Source organism: Tachysurus fulvidraco, chromosome 15 (assembly GCF_022655615.1).
Source record: "Tachysurus fulvidraco isolate hzauxx_2018 chromosome 15, HZAU_PFXX_2.0, whole genome shotgun sequence".
Taxonomy (NCBI): Eukaryota; Metazoa; Chordata; class Actinopteri; order Siluriformes; family Bagridae; genus Tachysurus; species Tachysurus fulvidraco.
In genome coordinates, this window is record NC_062532.1 from 129,664 (window position 1) to 151,465 (window position 21,802).

General features: G+C 38.1%; 1 protein-coding gene across 1 annotated transcript; it reads left to right on the plus strand.

The window, feature by feature from the left end:
• Positions 1-13,163: 13,163 nt before the first annotated feature.
• Positions 13,164-18,875, plus strand: cckb (cholecystokinin b). Its single transcript, XM_027138090.2, has 3 exons — positions 13,164-13,281; positions 14,037-14,233; positions 18,601-18,875. The coding sequence occupies exons 2-3, from the start codon at positions 14,038-14,040 to the stop codon at positions 18,735-18,737; spliced, it is 333 nt and encodes a 110-aa protein (XP_026993891.1). The 5' UTR covers positions 13,164-13,281; position 14,037; the 3' UTR covers positions 18,738-18,875.
• The last annotated feature ends 2,927 nt before the right edge of the window (positions 18,876-21,802 follow it).

Below are 21,802 nucleotides of genomic sequence, written 5' to 3' on the forward strand. Positions count from 1 at the left end.
TTAGCAGATTGATGCTAAATTTAAAAAAAAAATCATTATAATCTTATACACTCAGTGGGTTAATTTTGTTAGGCTTAATTGGCTTAATTCATTAATAATCATGTAAATGTATAGATAGAAATAAATAAATAATTTACATAGATAATTCAAAACTGTTTCTTTAATATCTCTGCAACCCATACATCTTTGATCAATTCTTAATGTTTTTTTTCTTTCTTTTTTTTTTTGTTTATTATTAATTCTGACACATTTAATAACTGACCATAACCAGTATCACACATAATTCAATATAAAAAATTGTTTTACTGCTTCCTTTTATATCATCCTCTGTATTCTTAGACAGATTTACAGCTGTGCTTGTGAAAGGTTGATGTACAAAATTATTTATTTATTTATTTATTTATTTATTTATTTATTTACTTGAAACGAATAAAATTATTTCCCTGTGGAAACAAAGCGAAGAAAAAGGCATTCAGTTGCTATTAAACATGAAAGCTCCCAGGTTGAGGGCAAATCAGATTGAATAGAAAATGTCATTTTAATTGATACCTCCGGTGATAAGGGTGAGTATACAGCAGGTTATACATGCTGAAAGAACATGAAAAAAAAAATAGATATATATGACGAGTGAGGAATAAAACACAATGAGTCAGTCGTGTGATGTGTCCTGATGTCAAGACATAAATAAATAAATAAAAACACTAAGTGTTATTTCTTTGTCCTGAAAACCTTCCTGTAGCACAAAATGTGCTATTACAAAGACATGACACTGGAGACTCCTTCTATTAATGTCTCATTTGCTAGAAAATCTCGTTATATCAATGATTATATGATTTTCTGTAAAATAGAAAAGTTTTTTTTTATTTGTCATGTACTGTATATTAGACTTACATTGTATGGAGCATTGAATGAGTTATCACTATAGAAACCACTTCTGACCAATCAGAATCCAGGATTGAACAGCACTGTGGTTTAAGCGTATAAACATATAAAATTGGTGATAAGCTCTTCCTGCGGATTGCTCTGGAAAGTCCACAGGAAATATTTTTAATTCCTTGAGCTCACACTGGAACTGTAGTAAACAGGATGAAACATCCAGTATACCTGTTATTGCGCTTTATGTGTGTGTTTAGCAATGATTGTGCAAATGTAATATTCACTCGACGTGATGTGCAATTACTAGCTGCCCCCCAGCCTGCATGTTGACTTTAGCTGATACGAACGAGCTTATATGGCGAGAAGCGCTATCACAAAAACCAAGATCAATCTTCATCAGCGACAGATGTAAACGAGACGGAAAGCTTCCTCTCCCGCGTCAGACTCAAACTCTGATAACCTTTTAGCAAGGTCCGGCAGCGTGGCGTTATCGATTAGTCAATTATGGTATTTGCTTTTCTTATTGTGGAATTACTGCGCTGGTTCACGAGGACGAAAAATCCATGGCGAAATAAAGGACACAATGACGATTGAAAGAAATGACGATTAAAGCAGAACGTTCCAACTAGAGATGGCTGAGTCTGGGGGAAAAAAGTTTCAGGCACTCCAGATGCGGATTAATTAAACGTACAAGTGCACGTTACCGAGGCAAGAGACGGGCCATCTGCTGCTCCTGCAAAGACTTGCCAGGATGAAATATTCATACACACACACACACACACACACACACACACACACACACACACACATACACACATACACCAAGAATTTCTTTTAAATATGTGTTTCTAAATCTACTATTATTATACTGTTATCACACGGTCTTTTGCTCTGTACTTTGTAAAACCTTCATGCCAATTAGCGTGCAGCAGAACTAGGATGTGACCTCTTGCCACACAGCTTAGCATATTAGCCCTCAGCATCTGGAGCCCTTTTTTCTTTCTTTCTTTTCTCTACAAATTACAATCCTGAGCATCTCAAGACTCTTATTAGAGCTTCAACCTTTTCTCAGTGTCAAACCAGAGCAGAGGAACTTAATCAGACCGGTGTTAAGTGCGGCGTTAATGAAACCTTATACAATTCAAGGATACATCTGTGTTGATGCTTCATAAACTTTCACATGCAAGCTTCGCTTTTCCACCGGAGTTCCACCGGACTTTCCTTGCAAGGCAATGGAAAGAACGGCAGCTTTAGGATGCGTTTATTACTCATTATGTGTTGTGTCTGTGGCCGGAGACGTTTGGTTTCCTGTTGTGTATGCATTGCCGGATGCTAGCTGTTAAGATTTGTGTTAACAAAACAACATGCATAGAGGACAAAGTGCCTCATCACTGCCTAATCAGCGGTTTGTATCGGATGGACCCATGTGGATGGCATAAAAATCCCCCAAAATCACCCATTCTTCAGGGGACAATTACACTTTGAGGCTTGTCCTTAAAAACTGCTGCTGTAATCATAAACAGTCTTAGTCACAATCTGCTCATACTGAGCATCCACTTAACACTGCCTTTATTCCATACAGTTATAGAAGAGAAATGATTCATAACTCTAATAGATAAATAGTTTACTAATCTTATTATTATTCATTCATTCATTATTTCATTCATCTTCTGCTATATCTTGGTCAGTATGGTAATAAACGTGGAGCCAAATTTGGATCAACTGGACATGAGGCAGGAAAACACCCTGTATGGGATGCCAGATCATTTTATTTTACTTTGAATAAATTATTAGGCTGCACGTAAGTGGTTCAGTGACATCCCTAAGATTCAAACTCACAATTTTCTTGTAATGGATCTTAGATCTTTGGCACGAGGCGCTAAGTACAAATAAATATACCGTAGAACATGATATGATGGCAATAATCCAATCTTTAGACCTTCTGGTTTAGTATGAACAGTTATATTTATAAAGAATCAGATTAGACATTAAAATACCAAATAACAGTCACTGGGGTTGATGTACTGTACACTTTGGATCCTGAGTCATTCTGGCATTCATTTTAATTGCCTTTGCATATTTATTTGCTCTAGATGAGCTGACTAACGTGTTTTCAGCACAAGTGCCCAGAGGATGGGACACAAAAAAACAGGTCTTAAAAATGCTAAAGAGTCCGAACGGCTCATTACACTGTCTGTTGTTTGTAATTATTGAGTTTGTTGACAGATTAATGTTCTGTTGAGTTACCACCATGACTGGCAGCTTCTCAAAATGCTGACTAATGGAGTCAAACTGTTTTCTTGCCGAAGCCTGAAATATTTGAGGCTTTTCAGTTTCACCAGCACCAAGTCATATTCGTGTAATTGACAAACTTAGTAGTTATGGCAGAATGTGAACATTTTAATAGCTGTTCATTTGAATGATTAAGAAAAATGACATATCGATATCGACATCAAATTAGAACGCAAAATGGACTGCAAACACCTTTTTCTTAAGATGAAAACAATTTCGAAAATCTTCTTCTTCTTTCGGCTTTTCCCTTCAGGGGTTGTCACAGCAAATCATTTCTCTCCACCTATCCCTATCTTCTGCATCCTCTACACTTACTAACTAGCACCCACTAGCTTCATATCCTCATTAATTACATCCAAATACCTCCTCTTCGGCCTTCCTCTTTGCCTCCTGCCTGGCAGCTCCATGTCCAACATTCTCCTACCAATATACTTACTCTCCCTCCTGTGAACATGTCCAAACCATCTTAATCATGCCTCCCTAACTTTGTCTCCCAAACATCCAACATGAGCTGTCCCTCTGATGTACTCATTCCTAAACAATTGTCCCACTGGTCACACCGAATTTAATACGAACTGTGAGGTCAAAAACCAGTTCATATGTGTTAAACCCTGCAGAACTAAATCTTGCATATTGTTGCCAGAGCAAACCAGTCTTATGAGAGCTCAGTACAGTAACAGCACATCATTGATTTAAGAGTCTGGCCAACCAACCAAGATGTACCAACTAGATTCATTGGTAAAGCCCACAGTGCACAAGAAAAGCACTTAAAAAGACTTTTGGTAAAAGCTTACCCTGGCGTGCTATATACAAACACAAGTGCTTTGGGTATTAAGTAAATATTGGCTACTTGGAAAGGCCAAAATGAATAATTTAACATAACTGCCTGAAGCAACAACCTAGAGATTATGAACTATCACATTTCCCTTTGCTACTCTCTTTCACTCCTAAGGAAAGTTCACATGAACTCTCAGTGTTAAAACAATAATACAGCTCTACTTTTCCCCCCACAGAGACAGAAAATCATTACATAAGTAATTAAGGTTAGCCATTCAAAAAAATTCTATCAAGAACTGATTACATTTTCGGCTACAATGTTCAATCTAGAGGAAATCTCTTCTCTCATTCTCTCTCTGTTTCTATTACTATACACGATGCTCTTCATTTCAAAATCATACAACTCAATCAGAATCTGTATTTCAAGATAATCGCTATTGTAGCTGTATTACCACAGAGAAGAAGCCGAGAGAATCATCGTTGTTGTCAATTCTAAATTTTCCAGGCATGTTTCTAAAGACAGTATTGATAACTGCTTGAGGGAAGAACAAGGTGGCATTGACAAGTCTGTGTCGGATAACCGGGATTTGACAGTGTCTTGAGGTTGAACAGAACTGGTGCTATGGGAACTGAGCTCTCGTTTATTTGAGGACCTTCTACAGATAAATGTCCAATACACTAAAAGCGTCTAGTGGCAATTCATCTAGTGTCTCTGCAGGCCAGCTATTTGTCCATGTCTCTTATTCATCCTTGTTGAAAAGAAGTAACTAGAGCAGGCTGGTTCCATCAAACCACTCCAGGCCACCAAAATGCAATTACTGAAAAAGAATGAGGAAAAAATTATGAATGAAAGTTAGCAGAAGGTCTCGCTTTACCTGAGTGGATTAAACGAAATCTATTAACGAACAAAATCAGTGGTAGTCATTTAATTTGTAGACGGCTATTATGTTTGCGAATAAAAAAGCAGCATTTCCTGCCTTGTAATTTTCGGGTTCGATTCCCGCCTCCGCCTTGTGTGTGTGGAGTTTGCATGTTCTCCCCGTGCCTCGGGGGTTTCCTCCGGGTACTCCGGTTTCCTCCCCCGGTCCAAAGACATGCATGGTAGGTTGATTGACATCTCTGGTGCCCAATGACACCTGAGGCACAGGCTCCCTGTGAGCCGAGAAGTTCGGATAAGCGGTAGAAAATGAAAGCGTCATCGGGCATCAAGGCAGCATAGACCCTGGATGGAGTGCCAACCCATCGCAGGGCACACACACTCTCATTCACTCACACACTTACACACTACGGACAATTTTCCAGAGATGCCAATCAACCTACCATGCATGTCTTTGGACCGGGGCAGGAAACCGGAGTACCCGGAGGAAACCCCCGAGGCACGGGGAGAACATGCAAACTCCACACACACAAGGCGGAAGTGGGACTCGAACCCCAACCCTGGAGGTGTGAGGCAAACGTGCTAACCACTAAGCCACCATGCCCCCCCCTCCATAAACCAAATTAAAAAAAAAAAAATTTCTCAACACAAAGCCAAGCTATTATTAGACCGGCAAGAGGTAATTGTCTTTGCTAACACGATTCTTTTGCTCATCAGTCTTTAGATCTCTACTTTGAATTTTCATCAGGTTGTTGCCATGGATTTAATCCTGATGACGTTCCTGACTTTCTTTCACAATTCGAAATTGTGCCGTTGTTTCTGCATCAAAAAACGATTTATATTCAAACCTCCATCACTGAGGCAATTAAACATTTACTTGTACATTCTCATTTACTTTGTAGCAAAAATGCAACGATGTATGACTTGTCATGTTGAAAAAAAATGGCTTAATTTATCAGGGTGATGGAATAATTGTGTTTTTGGACAACATCCATTTAACCGATGTCGAGAAAGCCATGCCAGGAAAGGTGAGGAAGGCACTTCACACAATCAAAGTTTCACTGACTGCTTTTCCAGCAATTACAATAACACAGCTGTGCTTTCATACACACACACACACACACACACACACACACACACACACACACACACACACACACACACACACACACACACACACACTGCTGCTGCTGCTGCTGCTGGCACCATGCAAAGCACCTCGATTCATGGTCTTTTGTTTCCCTGTAGCTCCGATCAATATTATGGATTGCTGTACCTCCGAGGACCTCAGCCTTAACAGAGATCCCAAGATAACCATTTTAATTAGGATAGAAGAAACAGCTTGTGATCTCTGGGGGGAACGAAAAAGCAAATGCAAATAATCTATGCACTCCAAGAAAAGTTGAATTTAATCAGTGTCAGAAATCTGTCAAACTACAACTTTTCCTGTTAACATAACCAGAATATTATTTGTATATTTCTGTTTTTATATACACCAAATAATGGAATATTACTGTTTTTTATATGCACCAAATGTAGACGCATATATATACATACATTCTTCATATATCTTCAGCAAAGCAGATGGTAAAGAAATGCAAATTAAGTACTTTAATAGCTTATAAAATTCAGACCAGATGAAGGCAATTGAAACAGAACTTACAGACATGAGCTCATAAACACTATGAGCTAGCATTCCTTGGACAACAGGAATCAAGGGACAAGCAGTCAGGAGTCAAAGGAGTCAAGAAAACACTCATCATCAGGATTTGAACTTGACAAAAATGCTTAAATATTGCTTCTTGAAGTCACTATTTAAGGATAAACCACACCTGAATGTTTTCTTAATGATGTGACTCTTTGACTCCTTGACTCCTGACTCCTTGTCACTTGACTCATGGAGTCCAAAGAACGCTAGCTCATAGTGTTTATGAGCTTATGTATGTGGAAGAGGGAAGATAGAGCAGTTTCCTCTGTGACTTTTACCCTGTGGTGCAACACCTAGCAGTATCTACTTTACATCTGCTTTGTACTTTACCACATACCGAATGACTTTATACCTTTACCGCCTGAACATATTTATTCATTCATATGTATAGAGGAGAGAGACGCAGAGGAAGAAACTTCAAACAAACAGGCACCATCTGCTATAAAACTCTACACTGGTACATTATATATGCACCAAAATCTGTTGAACCGATCCCTCGGCTCACCCAAGGATCAGCCAGTTACTTTCTATTTTTTATTTTAACGGCCTGGGTTTTTTTTTTTTCTTTTTCAAAAACATTGTCTGTGTTCAGCTTCCCCAGGTAACAGCTAGGATATAATTCCCTCTATTTTCTTTAATGAAAATGAGGAAGAGGTAGAGGAGGGGGTACGGGGATGACAGGTGCCTCTTTCAGATTTACCCAGGTGCCTCTTCAGGCCTGATTCATTTTGCGTGAAGTGCTGTTGTCTCCAGCATCTCATAAATGCAGGACAATGAGCCACCGCCTCCCATACGCCGGCGTGTACAGAGATAATTACGGCACCTTTTTTTTCCTGCCATGTTTTGGCGTCCTCTTCGGATTGGAGACGAGGAGACAAGAGCGCTGCATCAAGTTTGAGGCATGCAGTGAGCAATAGTCTTGAAAATATAGAACTCATACTGACGTCTCAAGGGACAAAAAAGTGAAGTCGTGATCGGTTGTTAACTTCCATCCCATCAGGGTCTCTCGTGCAGACGTGCTGATGATGCACGAGGGGGGGAGTTAGCATGATTATATACTGTATTATTTTCATTGAAGGGATTTAAGAGTGATGCTGTGAGGTATCCAATGAGATGAAAGAGGATAATTAATAGTGTTCAAAGGAAAATAATTGGCTTATTATCATTAATATCTTTACATAACTAATAAAATACATTAAACTTTACACTGTTTACATTTACTTTTAATCTTGTGGAATTTCACAACACAAGTTACTTCTTAGTCCTGTTTGTATGAACTTCGTATGCCTTAGCAGATATAAAGAGTTTTTCTTTCACCTGCATTTTCAAGATGAAAAAAAAAAACGTGTGATTAAGAAAATACTAGCCTGAGTTGGAAAATAAGAGCTTTTGAGCTTTTTTCACAGAACTGTGATATAAAACTCTTTTAAACATTCGGAAATTAAAGGAAAGAGTTTTGAAACAATTGAAATAAGACCATAAAATAAGCAAAGATGATTTTTTATTAAAAGAAAATTAAAATAAATTGTCATGGTACATTGAACCTGACTACACCCTGATCAATTGACCCTGATGCTCGGCAGGTCACATGACTGTTTATGTTGCTTCTGGTCCAGTGAAACAACATCCCAAAATGGAGTAAAATCTAAATACGGGACATAAAGTTTTACAATCTTGTGAAGAAGTTTGGTCAACAAGATGATTGATACCAAACTGGATCTAGAGGCTTCAGGGCAATAATTAAAACCTGCCTATAAATCACATCCTTGTAATCAAGACCTGGCAGGAACGTTGCCTTAACAATCGTATTGCTATTGTGCACAATGGAAACCTTTTTTTTTCCCCTTCAGCTCAATCGGTTAGAGAAAATTCCTGCTTTGACTTGCGGGTCAACATTTTTTAAATGTAATACCAGACAAAAATAACAGGAAGTTCGCAATAATGTTGTTATATGACTCGAGCATTCAGGACATCCTGTTTAGAGCACCATGAATTGATTGTTCTACTTCCATCTTAGCAAAGTTAAACCTCAGTGATCCTGACCAGACAGATACTAAGGATGAACGGATGAACTTGAAAGTATAAGCATAATTGTGTTTGGTTGAGTCATGCAGGTATTGAGAAATCCTGCTTTGAGAGCGATGCGATTCATTTCCTTTGTATAGCAGCGTCACACACACTCACACACATTAATACCGGTCTGAATTATTTACGTTGTTTACCGAAGTCAGGGTGTATGGCCTGTCAGTGTGACACCCGAGGCAATACGTGTGGCGTTATCCCTCGTCACTTTCGCTCAGTGCTTTACTTCTTTCATTTTCTTTTTCTGCTCTTTAGATCGAACAATTTATCACTTTCCGAACAGCCTCTCAGATAGAGATCCTTTTTTTCTGTGAGTGAGATTCGTTTTCAGTGGATCGTGGATGATGTTTGACTTCCGTGGGCTGATATGTGGTAATTAACCATCATATCCACCAAGTTCACATACCTCTAATTACACAGACACGGATTCGTGTTAGCTGTTCATTAAATGTTAGCGAGAGGCAAAATTTAGCGAATCTTCCTTTTCTTCTTTACAGATGATCTCGCCAGAGATCGTTTGCAATTACTTTTAATACGATTTCAGTTAATGATACGTTTAATCCTTTTCCTAAGAAGGTACAGGCTGTTACCTTTGACCTGTGACACTCCTTCGAAACTTGTCTCAGTCGTTGTATCTAGCCAAAAAAAATTTTTTTTTCAAACGAGAGACAGTAAGCAGCACGTAATGCATTGGCAGAAGAATTACACCTCACCTATATAGACAATTGCTGCGCATAATGATTCCAATAAAGTAATTGTCCGTAACGTGAACCCACTCAACCTGTCTGACCGTTTTGATTTGAAGAAAGACAGACAGATAGTGACTGAGAGCGACGGGCTTAGTTAAAAGCATCTAGATGTTACTGCAGAGTAGTAGTGTGAGATTTAAGACTAGGTTGTCATGTGTGATTAATGCGTATGGGTCGAAGGCATAACAGGACATGTGCGGGTGTTTTTTTCACAATATACTGTATAACAGTCTCAACCAGATGCTTTGTGGAACTTTCTGGCACGTTTTCTATCTAATTCTATCTAAAAACGCCTGCGTTCTGCCTCCGACATTTCCTCGACCTTAGCTATATCACCCATAATTGGGCTGAACTTATTTTTCCTGAAATATAAACAAGTGTTAAGCAAGTCATAAACCTTAACCAGGCAGATACTAAGAATACAGTACATGAATGAATGCTGTACTGTACATACATTTGTTTAAACCATGATGATAAATAAAAAATGAAAAACAACCCAGGGCTGATGCACACCTCTAGTCTTAACTTAATGCTCAGTAACTCTTTCTGGCAAGCTCGTACACACCAGTGGGCTTCATATCTGACTGCTCGCCCATATGAATGTAGAAACCTCCCACTCATGGAACTTTTTGTGTGTGTGGGTCTCATGGGAACCCAGATCTGCTGAACTGTATGTGAAATTTTCTGGCATGCACCCATCCTCCTTTTCTATCTGTTTGGAACACAATATCTGGTGGAATAATTTATTCGTATTGGGTTACGTTCATATTACATAACGAAGTCAAAAAGAGGAAAGACGCTCCCACACACTGTATCCCAAAGCCCAGGGACATTCACCTGCAAGGGTTTATATATATGAAGTACTGATTTTACTTCCAAAAAAAAGAAAACTTTTCTTCCAAGCTCTGGAGCTACTGTCCTAGAAGCAACATGGTGAATCCATCGTCAGCATCTGTAGCAGGTGTCAAAACGGCGACAGACAGTTTGAAAATAAACAGGCATGACTTGACAAGAAATTAAAGTCTCAGACAAAGCAAGACTTCCATAAATGTTAAACAAACATCCCCTTAGACAAAACTTTCTTTTTAAGTAAAATGAATCTTTTATGAGTCATTTTAGTTAATACTAAGCGTCTGCTCTCTATGTAAATTAATCACTATAGAGACAGTAATATGCATGAATTGGTATAAACCTGTAGAAAATGTATTAATAACTTGTGACCTGTCGGAACTGAAATGTCAACAGTACAACAGGAATGTAAACTCTATTTAAACTCAAATTCTGAGCTTTTAAACATAACAATCTCTGCCTCTGTGCCTGTGTATGTGTTCTTCAGTTACTCCTAACTCTCGGTAGATCTCATGTTTGCTATACAGCAACACCTGTGGCTTTTATCTACCACCGAGATGAAACATTTCTCCAGCTGAAGCTTGTAACCTCAAGAAACTAGAAATTAGCACCCGAATAGCAAATTGTAGTGCATGCTATCATTCCTATCTTATCACGATTCACTAAGCTGACACTAAGCTGAACGAGCCATATCTCATTATTCACCGCTTTTCATGTCTTCTCAGGTGTAAAACATCGGCGAGATTGCTCTCAAACCAACGCCGGCACCCGATGGAACCAAATCAGCTTAATGGAACCCCAGTCTTTAGAAAAACCGTGTCTAGCTGCCACAGCTGTGTAAACCGGCTTAGCTCCATACGATCAAGGACGTCAATCACACGGTTGTGACATTCCAGCATCAGTGCTGTGACCCGTTAGCCAACTCAAAAGCAAGGTTTCAGAACATGGCCTGGTAAGGCAGACCGAAAACATGCAACAGGAGGTTCTAACATGTACCTGGAGAAAAAAAAAAGGAGTGCAATCACACCAACACCTCCCACGCGCCAGCCAATCAATTCTCACGCCCCACTGCACCACCCACGCAAGTGTTCTCACACTGGCCTAGCAAATGCTACCCCCTGATAACCAAGAGAGACTGGAAAAGAGAGGATTTTCTATTTCTTTCTTTTCAAATGACTTCTGCAACTTTCCTAACATCTGATTTCACTATCAATATATACATATATCATAATAATTATTATAATATATTATATTATATTAAAAATGTCTTGTTTATGAGAAGCTAATGCGACATTTTTAATAAATTGTAAATAATAATACTTCACATTACGTGAACTAACATTATTTAAGTAGTTACGTATAATTAATACACTATAATTAAATGTCATTTGTCTAAATAACCAAACCCATGCAGACTAATGATTATGTAAGGAATAAAACACAATGAGTGCTGCTTTTATAAGGATATAATGTATGAGACACGGCGCCACGTGAAGCCGTGTTACCGTTAACAGCTGAAATTTGATTACTTTTCTATAACAACACATCCTGAAGTGTTTATGCCTCTTCTACCACAGATATTTTACCAATAATTGCATGTTTAATTGAATAAAACACTGTAGGTCATTTGATTTTTATCCATTTGTTGTTAGCATGAAACAAGTTCCTGTTTTGGCTTTTCCTATAGCAGTTCAGAGAAACTTTTACGTCTACAATTTTTAGACAATTTTTAGGTCCGAAACCTTTAAAAGAACATCTTTATCTCTGATTGCTGCAAAGCTTGGAACTGGACACTCCTTCCATATATTTCTGAGCTAGAGAAGTATGTGAACTACAACACCAGTTAAATTCGGACAATTTTATTAACATTAACGTGACCGGAATTTTTAAATGCTAACTCGTAAAGAAGACGCCTCATAGAGTCAGCTTATGGACAAAAAAATAATAAAAGCAATGGTTTATTTAATAAGAATGGATCATTATAATCTTTTCAATGGAGTATTGTATATCATGTAATAGAAATGGCTCTCTACATCCTACATCCTACATACTCTAACTACCTTTGCATGACATCACAGGCTAATTCTGGCAAGTAAACAGTATTATAATTCATCCTTGTAATCTGTCTGCTGCTCCTAACTCCACACATGAGGCAACGTGAATCCTGCCCCGATTAACCTCCTGTTAGCACTTGTTGCAGTTCCCACATTTGTCCACTATACACTATGGCACTCTAACAAACTCTACGGACCTAAACATTCACTATGAGCTGTTCCCATGATTGTGCCGAAATTCCGAAAATAACAATCTGTCCATTTTTAAACTAGCACTTACTCAAATCAGATCATTAGCATTTTACCAGAATCGAACGATGACTTTGTAAAGACTCTGTGAATATTTGCTGATAGAAAGTCTACAGCGTTCTGACACTGGAGACTCCTTCCAGAGCTTTTCTCCATATCGATAATTACACGTAGGCTGTTAACACATCTACAAGTCCATCTGAAACATGTTACCATGGAAACCACGGTGTATTACAACAACATGTAAATATTTAGGCAGAATCTTGTCAGAGCTGCTGTTAAGTTGCTGTTTTCACTGCAACTTACTTATAACTAACTTACTTCCACTTTACAATACCTTCTCATCTGTGAACGTAATGAAATTTCTGAAACTCTGGAAAGAGCTAGTCCTTAAGGGAGAGATAAAAGTGCTTTGATTTACTCCATGACTGAACGCACGCGCTGGCCGGCTCACTCCGTTATACTGCACTTGTAAAGCATATCAGTGATTACACAGTTTGGCATTTTCCTGGGGCAAACATTTTTTTCTCAGATATTTACATGTGCTGACGTACAGACGGAGAGAAGAAACACAGATTGTGTGTGTGTGTGTGTGTGTGTGTGTGTGTGTGTGTGTGTGTGTGTGTGTGTGTGTGTGTGTGTGTGTGTGTGTGTGCACGTGGTTACGTCACAGCTGGGTAGGCTTTATAAATGCGTCCCTAGCTTTTCTTCATAAGAACAAGAGCTTTCATTCTCAAACGAGCAGCACGCGCTCCTCAACAAGACAAGGTAAAGCCCTTTAACTGTCTGCCTGTTTATCTATCTTTTTCTTTATCTATCTCTCTATCTATCTAGATTATGCATGATCCTACAAATACTATGTGGTTGGTACGAAATATTTGACATGCATACTGTTGCTTAATGCATTTGGCTACAATTCTTGTTTAAATCTCTAAAAACAAAGATCCTGCAGCCATATAACGACAATGAGCAAGCATTAAATAGAGGATTGTTTTTTTATGATTTATTATTATTAATATTTTATTTTTATTGTTTATTAACTTTCTTATTTGAATTTTTCTGACTTTCTTTTATATTACTTTAATTTTAATTTTAATTTTATATTGTAAACTACACTTTTTAGATTTTTCATAATAGGATATTTTTAGTATTCTTATTATATTGCTTTTATCATATTTTATTTAATTTAATATCATAAATTTTAGTTTTATTTGAATATTTTAAAAAATTTTATTTTCTAATTGCAGCACCATTCAAGCTTAGCTAGCTGGAGCTAGTTGGTTAATCTATCTATCTATCTATCTATCTATCTATCTATCTATCTATCTATCTATCTATCTATCTATCTATCTATCTATCTATCTATCTACCTGTCTATCTATCTATCTATCTATCTAATTGCTAAATAAATACAACAATACTCCACTAGGAGAAAACATGCAGAGCTTGTACTAACAAGAGTTCTCTTTTTTTTGTCTCTCTAATTCCACATGCCTCAAACACATTCACATGAACACACACAGGATGAACTGTGGTGTGTGTGTGTGTGTACTTCTGGCCGCCCTCTCGGTCACCTATGCGGCTCGCACTCGCTCCTCTCCTGTGCAAGATGAGAACGATGCTCTGCCCTCGCAGATGGACTCCAGCATGAGCGCTGGACACGATGCCAACACCCGCGCCAACGTCAATGAGCTGCTGGCCAGACTTATCTCCAGGAAAGGTGAGAAAAACATACACACACACACACACACACACACACACACACACACACACACACACACACACAGACACACACACAAATTAACAAGTAGGTACTACTGCCTGTAAATAGATTTGTTTCAAAAGAGAGAGAGAAACAGTGATCAGAGAGAAAAAAAAAGTGTGGTAGAGAGAGAGAGAGAGAGAGAGAGAGAGAGAGAGAGAGAGAGAGAGAGAGAGAGAGAGAGAGAGAGAGAGAGAGAGAGAGGATGGAGAAAGCGACAAAGAATCCAAGAGAAATACATAAACAGACAGAGAGAGGTAGAGGAGAGCAAAAGAGAGAGAGAGAGAGAGAGTGAGAGAGAGAGAGAAGCATATTTTGTTTATTCTTTTTTTTTTCAAATATGTTAAAAACAATTAATCAATTTACCAAACCTATGAAGATGAATTTAGATTTTATAGTAATTTTACAGAGGTTTGTTCCTTTTTTTTTTTATAAAACATTCTATAAAATTCTCTAAATTTTAATTACATGTTTTCAAAGGTTCTAGTTTCTCCGTGTTTTTTTCCATTTGTTTTTCTTTTAAACAGTATATTCATTTTGCTCCTTGTTTTATTCTCCTCATATTTCCGACTTTCATTTATTTGGTTGTTGAGAGAGAGAGAGAGAGAGAGAGAGAGAGAGAGAGAGAGAGAGAGAGAGAGAGAGAGAGAGAGAGAGAGAGAGAGGAAATGCACAACATAGTTTCATAGCCCTTAATAAAGAAGCTTTAAGATTATTGCAGTGCTTTTCATTATCTTTACTGTGTGTGTGATAAAGTTCCTCAGGTCGTTTCTTTTATTTGTAAAGTGCACTGCAGGCGTATCCCAGGGCAACGTCACAATTCAGCTTAACACAAGACGGTAAAAATGTCCAGTTCCAAAAGACTGCTAAACACACTGGATAATGGGGCTGCATTTATTGTTTTAAGTGATGTTGTGAGAACTGGCTATAGCATACATCACGAACTGCAGCACTCACACACTGCGCTGAATACCGAGAAAGAGATGATGCGTTTAGTGCTTTCTCAGATAGTTATGTAGCATCAGATCAATCACATAATAGTGTTCTGTGAATGCACACACACACACACACACACACACACACACACACACACACACACACACACACACACACACACACACACACACATTTGAAGGTTTGCAAATTAAAAAAATATGTGTAAAAAAGACAGGAGCAAAAAAGGTAAATCATTATATACCAACAGTTTGTAGAAAACTCATTAAAAATATACACTTATGAGTTTTTTTCCAGTTACCAAAACGCAGCATACCTTAGTGACACTCTGTCTATCTCTTTACCTATCTCAGTGATCTGTCTGTGTCCTGGCAAATTACTAGATGTTTAATCACATGCTGCATCAGTTTTATTAAATCATTTTATTTGTTTTTGTCAGCAGAGGATTCAGAAGCCTTTCATTACCTTGACTAATAGTTTGCTGAACTCTAGAGTAATTGAAAGCTGTTACAACATTTTAGCGTCACGTGTTAAGCCTTCCGGCTGTTTCCCGAAAACACCGTAACATCAACAGGCCTAAACAGGAACCTGAAACAGCTGGGTGCACGCCTGAGAGCGGGATATTAGCTCACGGCTTCGGTGCCGTCTAATTGCGAATCCTCCCAGGGCGTTCTTGCCTTTGTTCCTTCTCTTTTGAGCGTGCTAGCATAATCGTGGCTGAGCACGAACTCCAGGGTGCTTCAGAGAAACGCCATCGCAACGGTCAACAACAGTAAACATTGAGTTGCATCACATGCCCCAGCATGGCCCGGGGCTTCTAAGTAAACTGCTTAGTGCTGAGGTTATAACGACTCACACTACAATGAGCAGCGCACGGAGTGGTTATATGCATGTGGGTGCAATGCACTCAGACGTGAAGCTGGGGCCGAAAAGAAACCGGTTAGCATTAATCACCTAATAGGACACACACACACGTCTGTGAGTATGTCTGTGTGAATTACTGTGCAAGTGTGGGAAGTGTGACTTTCACACACATCTATAATTTGCACTGAAGTGGACTAGAAATGTGTGTCGCACGTGGCAAAATGTCCCCCATCTGTTGCATTAGTATCACACCCAAAAGCATTTTCAGCAACTTTCGCCAACATACACACACACACACACACACACACACACACACACCATGCCACAACACAGAACTAAGTTTTCGTCTCTTTCTACTAAACGAGCAGTCCACATCATCATCCTGGACATTTTGCAAGAAAAAAAATCTAGGGGGAAAAAAACATTTGGTTTTGTTTGACAGCATAGAAAAAGAATTATATCACTAGAAAATTAGACAATATTTAGTTTTATTGAAGAAGTAAATGGTTAGATAGATAGATAGATAGATAGATAGATAGATAGATAGATAGATAGATAGATAGATAGATAGATAGATAGATAGATAGATAGATAGATAGATAGATTCACATTTCGTGTTTATTATAAGGACGACGCTTCTGGCAGATACCTTAAGTTCTCTGAACCTACAGTACGAGTCAGAATCAATTAAAGAGCTGAGAGTTGAAAGCTTTGCAGGTGCTGTCAGACAACCAGCAGCGATATTAAGCATAAGGTGACATTAGCTGTTTAATTAGGCTATAATTAAGGCAGATCAGTCAGACGTTTTCTTGTTTTTACCTTCAAAAACCTCTACGTATGACTTCGAAAACCTTTAGAATCGTTTCGTAGACATGATTCCTTAACAGATTGCACTGATATTCCTCCGCCACTAATTTACTGACATAATTGTCATTCAAATGATAAAAAACTATGAGAACACACCTAGCATAAGCTAGCTAATGACTGAGGGCATTTATGTAGGTAGCATAAAGCTTTGTTTATGCAGAATGGAAAGGCACAGTGACACTGGAAAGGTGTCTATAGTGTCTGGAATGCCAACATTTCTCTCAGATATGTTGTTACTTTACTAAGAAAAAGCCCGGTTCAACTAAAATGATGGTGTATTTGCAGTAGCTGGATTCCACCATTTTGAGTAAAGTGGGTATTTTTTCTGCTTTGTTTTAGAATATATTTGATAGTAGGAGACCGAGACATTCGTAAATATTTCTATTTAGAAAGCGTTTCTATGGTTTATTTATTATTTATATTATTTTATACTCTTATGAATGCTTAGCTGTAGCTGACTTAGTTAATCCTATACAAAGAAATATCAGAAGACTGTATATTCAGTATGTAAGATAAAATAAGGAAATATACGCACATGTTTCTTCCAAATGGGTGGATTTGCGGTGCCTCGAGACGTGTCTAAAGGCGCATTTGAGCATGGAACAAAGCCAGAGATGCAAAAGCTCTTAGACGTGGGTGAAATGAATCAGAGACAGAACATCTGGAGCAGATGTGCATCTGTCATCCCACTTCCAACAAAAACGGAAGGCTACGCTAAGCGCTTCCGTGTCTGTCTCTCCGTCTGTCAAAGTCTCATTTAGTGACAGAGAGAAACTTTTCCGACTTTTTCTCTAGTGTAGCATAAGTCTTGTTAATACAGTAAATTTAATTAAAGATAAAGATTTACAACCAAAATCTTAAAAACAATATCGGTGTTGATCCAGACTGCGATCCCAAATGCTTTATCTTTTTGTTTAGGGTTTTAAATTTGTTTATATTTTGGGAACGAGATCCAATGACGATTATTTGGATTTGTTCAAAAAAGCTGCCAGCAAATGATTTGAGAATTTTTAAATCAAGTTCACAAACAGGTAAAAAAAAAAAAAAAACATACATATTATTTTACAAACAAATGGTTTCAAAATCTGAGACATTTTAAAATTTGTCTCAAGATTTTCGGTTTGGGTTTCAATCTAGCATAGAATTGTACTTCGAGTGTATCATTATATGGAATGAACAGATAATATGGAGATTAAGATTTTTTAAAATTTAAGATTTTGAGATTCTATAATATATTTATTACATACATCACTGACAGGTGTAAAGAAAAATAATAATTGCGTAAATAGAATTATAGGAATAGGACAATAAGCCTGAGCACAATTCAATATATTACTATTTAGTCCACAGCCACATTGAGTTTAAATCCAAATTCTGATACTGGTAGAAATTATTAGTATTGTGTAGAAAAGCATTAGAAAAAAAACATCCTGTGTATATTTCTATATCAACAAAAGATTAAAAAATCTTCTGCATTAGGCCACACCCACTTTGAGTTTATATCCAAAGTCTTATACAGATCTTTGCAGACTTCTACAGTCTAGACTTATCTTAGCATATATGACGTCTTCAATGAAATTACAGCTAACTTAATCTTCGTTTCATTCTCACTCTGGTCTCTTTCTCTCTTTTGCTCTCAGGTTCTGTTCGTCGGAACTCTGTGGCGAACAGCAAGGCGAGTGCTTTGAGCGCTAACCACCGGATAAAAGATCGGGACTACTTGGGCTGGATGGACTTCGGTCGCCGGAGTGCCGAGGAATACGATTACTCCTCATGAGGGACCACGCCTCATTCATCACTTTCCTAAATAAAGAATATATTTATTATTATCTCCCTTCTTCTTATAATGATGCTGATGATGTATTTGATGTACATGTTTGTAAATTGATGATGCAATATACACTTATGCCAAATATTTTCAGAAACGTCTAAGTGTTTTTTTTGTTGTTGTTTGCGCTTTCGTGGTCTTGTGAGTGAGTGGGGAAATGAAAGCTGGTCTGGTGACACAGTGCTGTTAATGTGTTTCCAATAAACCAGGTCCAAATTCGACTATGGCCTCAAAACGTCTAGGCTCTGTCCTTCAAATACATTGCTCATGACAATACATTAGCCACATGTGCTAGTGCTAATGGGGGCAGGTGACCACAAACAGGCATGTGCAGTAGGGTCTGGGGAACGGTTCTTAGAGGCGATAAGTGCTTCGTGGTTAAAGATGCATCATGGAAGTGGAAATTAAGTTCACCACATTAAACACTCAAGACAACAGAGATGACTGTTCTGTCTGCAGGATGAAAAGTAATTAGCATTTTGCTGCGTAACACACATATGCATAAACTACCTTCAATTTAGAGATGCCAATCAACTTACAGCACACGTCTTTGATTTAGTGAAAGAAACCATAGTGTCAGGAGGAAAAATCTATATCACACTCATTTCCTTAACAATTTAATTAAAACCATTAAAAGTAATTTTGTAGTGTGTTTAATAACAGCCATTGCCACTTAGCAGTAATATGAAAATCTGGATATAAAGTTCTGTTTTAAATTTTATCATCAATCAAATTAACAAGACTAAAAAAGACACAAAGATACAATACGGATGACCGTCCCTGTCAGGAAACATTAAGTTCCAGCTTTATCTGTGACTGTTTAAAATCAAAAACTTCACCAGATTAAAATTGACATATTTTAATTAGTTTGTCTGACATACTATACAGGTTGAATTACAAGAAGTAAAAAAGATAACTAAACACCTTATGACCACCGAGTACAACAACAACAACAACAACAACAACAGCAACATAACACTGCTGAAATTATACAGATGGTATTGATGATCGCAATGTTACTTCTGCAACCCCTGTATTTCACTGTGTCTCTTAAATCATCTTCAAAGAAAGAACATTGTGTATCTGACCTCAGCGGTGAGCTCACAAAAATCACAACCTGTACAAGTGTCAGACTTATCCCAATGTGTTACGCTGCAAAATGCACACCATGGAAAGAGAAAAGAAGGAGAAAGCGGGGCAAAAAAATATATTTCGGAGCCGATCAATTGGCGAAAATGACTACCTAAAGGAGCGGGCTCAATCTTGTAAGGTGAGAAATAGTGAGACTGTGTGCTATTGGTGCAATTATTATAGCCATGAATCACATGGCTCACATTCACAGATCTTTTATATAGCTGACCCCCCCCCCCCTTTCCACAACTACCCTCACACACACAAAGCTCTACTCAAACAATATTGAAGATATTTACAAAAACGGAACTGCATTACCTCTAACCTCTGTCGACCTTTAATAAAAGGAAGATCATACTAAGCTGTAATGCAATATGAACAAATGTTAATCTCATCACTGTCCCCGTTAACGGATAAGCCCATGTGTTATACAAAACCATGACAACGTATTGCACCAAATGACCTTCTTATTAGATCTTCTTATTGATGTATGATTGGCGCCATAATTACCTGCCATTGCGCATCGCCCGCAGGTAGTGAATCGTTTATAGGAATGTGGTTCTTAGGAAGATAATATCACTTCAAAGTAGATTTGGTTACAGCAGGTTTAATGCATTTTAACTCTGTGGTTTTTAAAAGGAAAAAAAAACACAGTTATGGAAGAACACTATAATGACCTGGTTCATACCTGTTAATTAGGGACTTAAACATTAACTACTGGACAGGAAATTTTACTTTATATCCTCTGTGTAGGAAATAGCAGGCTTTATTTCCTGCAGCAGGGTCCAAAACTCTGACACTACAGTGATGTTTGAAATAAGGATTTAGAACTATTTCTAGGATGCACTTCCTGACGCAACCCTCCGATTTTTATCCAGGCTTTGGACCGGCACTGATATTTAACTCTTCAGTGACTGGATTAACTCCCTGCTTGGGAATCGAACCCGGGCAACGGCAAAGAGAGTGGATTATACCACTAAACCACCAGGAGGCTATACACAGTCTATAATGAGTAAAAGGCATTATTTACCTACTTCTAGGTAGGCAATAGAAGCCTACACTATAGATTCATACATAGTCTGTAGGGAGCAAGGTTTGAATCCATACATATCCTTTGTGACTTGTTACCATAATGTATTCGAATGAACACAATAATACACTCTATAATAACCTTGCAGCTGAAACTACTGGCCAATCAGTACTGAGCATTTAACAGCAATAAAGTATAAAATGCAGTAGCCACCTCATACCAGCTAATACATAACATATACTATATGTGTTACAGTGGGTGGAATTGGTGCCTCAGAGCTCCAGCGTTCAAGCCTGAGCTTGGATTACTCTCTGTGTTGAAGACAGATACGTTTTCCTTGCACCTGCGTGGGTTTCCTCCAGATTCTCTGGTTTCCTCCCACCTACCTAAAAAAACAATGCCAGTAGGTGGATTGGCTATGTTAGGTGTGAAACAGAGACAAAGCATGCATTAGAGACAAAGGTAAACTTTGCGCCAAAGTGTCATCATGAGGTAGATCGAAACAAATATAAAGATTTGCTTGAAAAAGTCTATAAGCACCAAACACTAATAAGGTTTAATAATGATCAAAAGGAAAAGGCTTGGTAATGAACTTGATCTAAGAGCCAGGTGTGAGCATGTGCTTTCGATTAATTAAAGACACAAACGGAATGCACTAAGCAGTCAGCTAATGCCTCAACATGCAATACAGACACAAGGGTGAAGTTGCCATGAGAACCACAATAGCAAGGTGTAGAACAGAAGGTCCTGACACAGGAGATGAAATGAACTGTTAGAACTCCTGCACTTTGGCTCTGTCACATAAGGACTCAGAAAAGCATCCAAGATTTGCGACAGACAAACAGGAAAGGAA